The 3694-nt window shown below is 52.4% G+C and overlaps 1 protein-coding gene across 1 annotated transcript in view; it reads left to right on the top strand.

Moving 5' to 3' along the window:
- The window catches only part of TCL1A (TCL1 family AKT coactivator A), a 10326-nt gene extending 8140 nt beyond the window's left edge, over nucleotides 1-2186 (top strand). The window contains exons 2-3 of the mRNA XM_019642455.1: nucleotides 1552-1722; nucleotides 2133-2186. Of these exons, the coding sequence (XP_019498000.1) occupies nucleotides 1552-1722; nucleotides 2133-2186 (225 nt within the window). The remainder of the gene's footprint in view (nucleotides 1-1551; nucleotides 1723-2132) is intronic.
- Nucleotides 2187-3694: the final 1508 nt, after the last annotated feature.

The raw sequence follows: 3694 nt of genomic DNA, 5'->3' as shown, positions 1-3694 counted from the left end.
ATATATATATATGTATATATGTGTGTTAAATATTTACTTTTTTAAGTCAAATATTTGAAAAAAATTTCAGTGAATATCTTTTTTTAATCTCTAGCTGGGGAATGAATACCTTCTTCAAGATGACACTGAAACCACAAAGCAGAGTTTTTCACATAATCATTATAAATTCTGCACAAAACTTAATGCATTAGCACATGGTGGGGTGGGATTTACCTTACATAACTGAAAGGACCCGTGTTCTTAATATGTAAATCAACACGCAAAAGACGAATAAGCAAACTAAAAATGGTTCAAGGCTATGGAAGACTATATATGAACACAGCAAGAATGGTGATGTCCACACCTGCACCTTGCAGGATGGTCTGAAGTCGTTTTTAACAGTGAGTTCTAATTTCATTCATGGACAGGAAACTTTTAAAAGCTCCTTCCACTTTGGAAAAATAGTCGTTGAACCAACACGAGTGCCTGGTTTTTATGCCAAGAATGGTTCTAGGCCCTGGGGGTTTGCAGTGAATGTGATAAAAATCCCACTACTTGTGAAGCTGACATTGTACTGGGGGAGAAGGACCACAAGATAATGGAGGTTGATGGTAAGTTGTGTAGGAAAACAAAGGTGGGATGAGAGACAATAACCAGTGGGGTGCAGGGCCTTCAGGCAGGAAGTCTTAATTTGCATTTTCCTGTCGTGCTTTTGCCCATCCTTTTATCTGAAACCTTGTGGAACCTCTGTTTTAGGCATGCCTCTTTTGTGTATCATAGAATTGGATTTTGCTGAAATTTGTCTTTATAGAAGATACACATTTGAGTAGATTCCTGCCAGAAAAAGAGGGCGGGAGTCCTGCATAGACCTAGGGGACAATGTTCCAGGCAGAGGACAGCGGGTGCAAGAGACTGCTGGGAGTGTGGCACGTCCCCAGACACAGTGAGGAGGCCTGTGTGTCTGGAACAGGGTGGAAGGCGATGGACGGACGGTAGCAGAGGAGGGAGACAGGGCCCCGGCTGCGTGGGGCTGTGGGCTGTGGTGAAAATGTCAGTTCATTCTGCCTGGGACGGGAAGTCGTTGGAGGGTGTCGAGCAGGGAGGGGAGTGACGTGATTTTTAGCCGCACACCCTGGCTGCTGTGCCGAGAACTGATACTTGTGGAGTGTAAGACCAACCAGGCGGCAAGTTAGAAGTTCATCACAGTAGTCCAGGTGGGCATGGCAAAATGTAGCCTGTCCCCTGAGTCTGGGATCCGGGGATACCTTGTTTAAAAAAAGATAACGTGACACAATAAAGAAAATCCTACATCAGCCGAAATAGGCACCAAACTGCAGAGTAAAGGCCTAGCAACTAGAAGTTCGTCAGGAAGAAGCCAGCCTTTGGGGTCCTGTCTGGATGTCCTGGCCCATCCCAAGTCCCTGAGAGCACGCATGGCTTAAGGAATAGAGTTTCTAGAACAAGGGTTCCCAAACCCCCGATGCCAGCCAGCTGGGCGAGCGGCAGGAAGGACTCTGGTGGTTTGTTCCTGGAGGCACCCTGAGCTGTGCACTGCTCTCTGTTTCTCTTCAGACAGAGGATAGCCTCCGAGTGCTCTTACGTCAGGAAGACATCCCCCGGGGGGAGGCCATGCGCCCCAGCCAGCTGCCCCCGAGCCCGCTGCCTCTGATGTGGCAGCTCTACCCTGGCAGACGGTACCGAGGCTCAGACTCCAGTTTCTGGCGTATAGTGTTTCACATTGAGGCAAGTGTGTGCTGCCAGGGACCCGTCGGGTCATCTTGGGTGGCCCTGATCCTCCTCCCCCGTGTCTGGCCTGTGCAGTGGATCTGTTCCCTCCTACTCTGCACCAAAATCTAAAAAAAAAAACAAAAAAACCCCACAAAGAATGGAGCGAATTTACAACTGCAGATTTTGCAAGGACTGTACTAGAAGGTAGAAATGAGTGGCCGGACTATGCTCTGAGGTCTCTAACAAGCCCCCTCAGCCGGGGAGGGCCTCTGTGGTGGGCAGCCCCTGGGTGAAGCTGGTGGGAGAGGGGCCCCTGGGATCCCCTCCATGGGTCCTGCCCGCTGCTCCAAGCTGGTGGAAGGCTAGGAGCCGGGATTGGAACGGGGATCCCACCGCCCCCGCCTCTGACCCCCTTCTCTCTGCAGTTCAGCGGTGTGGAGGACTTGCTCCTTGAGAAGCTGCCAGACCCCGAGTCCTAGTGACGTGGTAAGTGTCTTTGGGGCCCAACTCTATCCGTCCAGAGTGGCCAAGTCAGAAAGAAGGAGAATCCTTTCTCCACGAAGCAGGGCTGACCCCCACCTGACGGTGCTCCCCCTAGTGTCCTGAGGACTGGGCACCATGCTACCTCCTTTACCACCTTGGGAGCCAGTCAGTTTTTAGGGAGCCCCCTTCGTGGGGGCACGCACCTGGACAGTGCTTCACAGGTTACAGGCGCTGTCACTGGATCATCCCATCAACTGAGCGAGCTAGGGGTTACCTGATTTTATGGGTTACCTGATCTTATAGGTTACCAAACTGAGTTTGGAGGAGGTACAGCCGCTTGTCCAAGTCACAGAGCCAGGTTTCAAATCCAGATCTTCTGACACGAAACCGCTTGCTCTGTTCATAATCTCCCCTGACTCAGACCCAAGGCCTCAGCTCTGGGGACCAGCACCGACCACCAAGCTCCCCTGTGCAGACTCGCCCCAGCAGCCCCGCCCTCACCCACCCCTCACCCCCACCGGGTCCTTCCCTTTGCCTCTGACTGCCTTCTCTGCCCCTTTTCTTGTCCCCAGGTCCTGTAGCTCCTGTCTCCCTGAGCCCCTGTCCTGTTGGCCTGCGGTGGGGATGTTCGTGGTTCTGTTCACCTTTTTTTGACCTGTGTGTTCTGCTCTGCCAAACCCGGAGGGGACGGAAGGGCAGGACATGAGCCCGCCCCACGGCCTGCTGGACCTGCTGCAGTCCCCTCAGCCTCCCCCCAGCAGATAGGCACTGCGGAGCACCCAGCTCGGTACCTGGCTATACCTGTGCCTCTGGTTTTCTCAGCTGCCTGATGGTTTTCAGCCTCTGCCCTTTCTGTCCCTCCCAGCAGCTAGTGTCTTGTGCTGCACACTCAGAGGTGCTTCTCATCCTGTCACCTCAGTTCCATGTACCTCTGGCGCCAGGCAATGGGACCTACTCACCAATGAGCCCAGGCCAGGCCTCTGAGCCCCTGGACCAGCTGTCCCATGTGGCGCATGTCTGCACAAGACCATGCCTACAAAAGTCCTGCGTGCCAAGCAGGGTCAGGTGCAGTTTACAGGAAGACCTGAGAGGAGCCCCTGGTCTGTGCTCGGGATTCAGAAGCCTGCTGGACAAGGGTCCACAGCCCGTGACAAGGCAGGAAGGCAGGCAAGGAAGCACTGGGGATGGGCCCTCAGGTAGCCCCCCTGGAGGACAGAGGTTGGAGGTTCCCCCTTTTATAGGTGCCCACACACCTGGATATTATGAGGTTGTATGTTGCATGAACACTTTGTAATATTGATTGATTAAATAAGAGACAGTTCATCTAACTTTGTGCTGAACCAGCTTCTATCCGTGACCTAGACTCGAGTGTAGAGAAGCGAGAACAGGCAGTCACCAAATAAGAAAATTTGCAACGGAAAGAACACTCATGGATTTCGTGCACTTTTACTTTGGAGCTTAGCCTAGATTTTTTTCCCCCCTGTGTAATCCAAATGCTCGAGAT

This window comes from Hipposideros armiger, unplaced genomic scaffold (assembly GCF_001890085.2).
Source record: "Hipposideros armiger isolate ML-2016 unplaced genomic scaffold, ASM189008v1 scaffold_69, whole genome shotgun sequence".
Lineage (NCBI taxonomy): Eukaryota > Metazoa > Chordata > Mammalia > Chiroptera > Hipposideridae > Hipposideros > Hipposideros armiger.
Note: the sequence above shows the minus strand (reverse complement) of the source record. Positions and strands in the feature narration are given on the sequence as shown.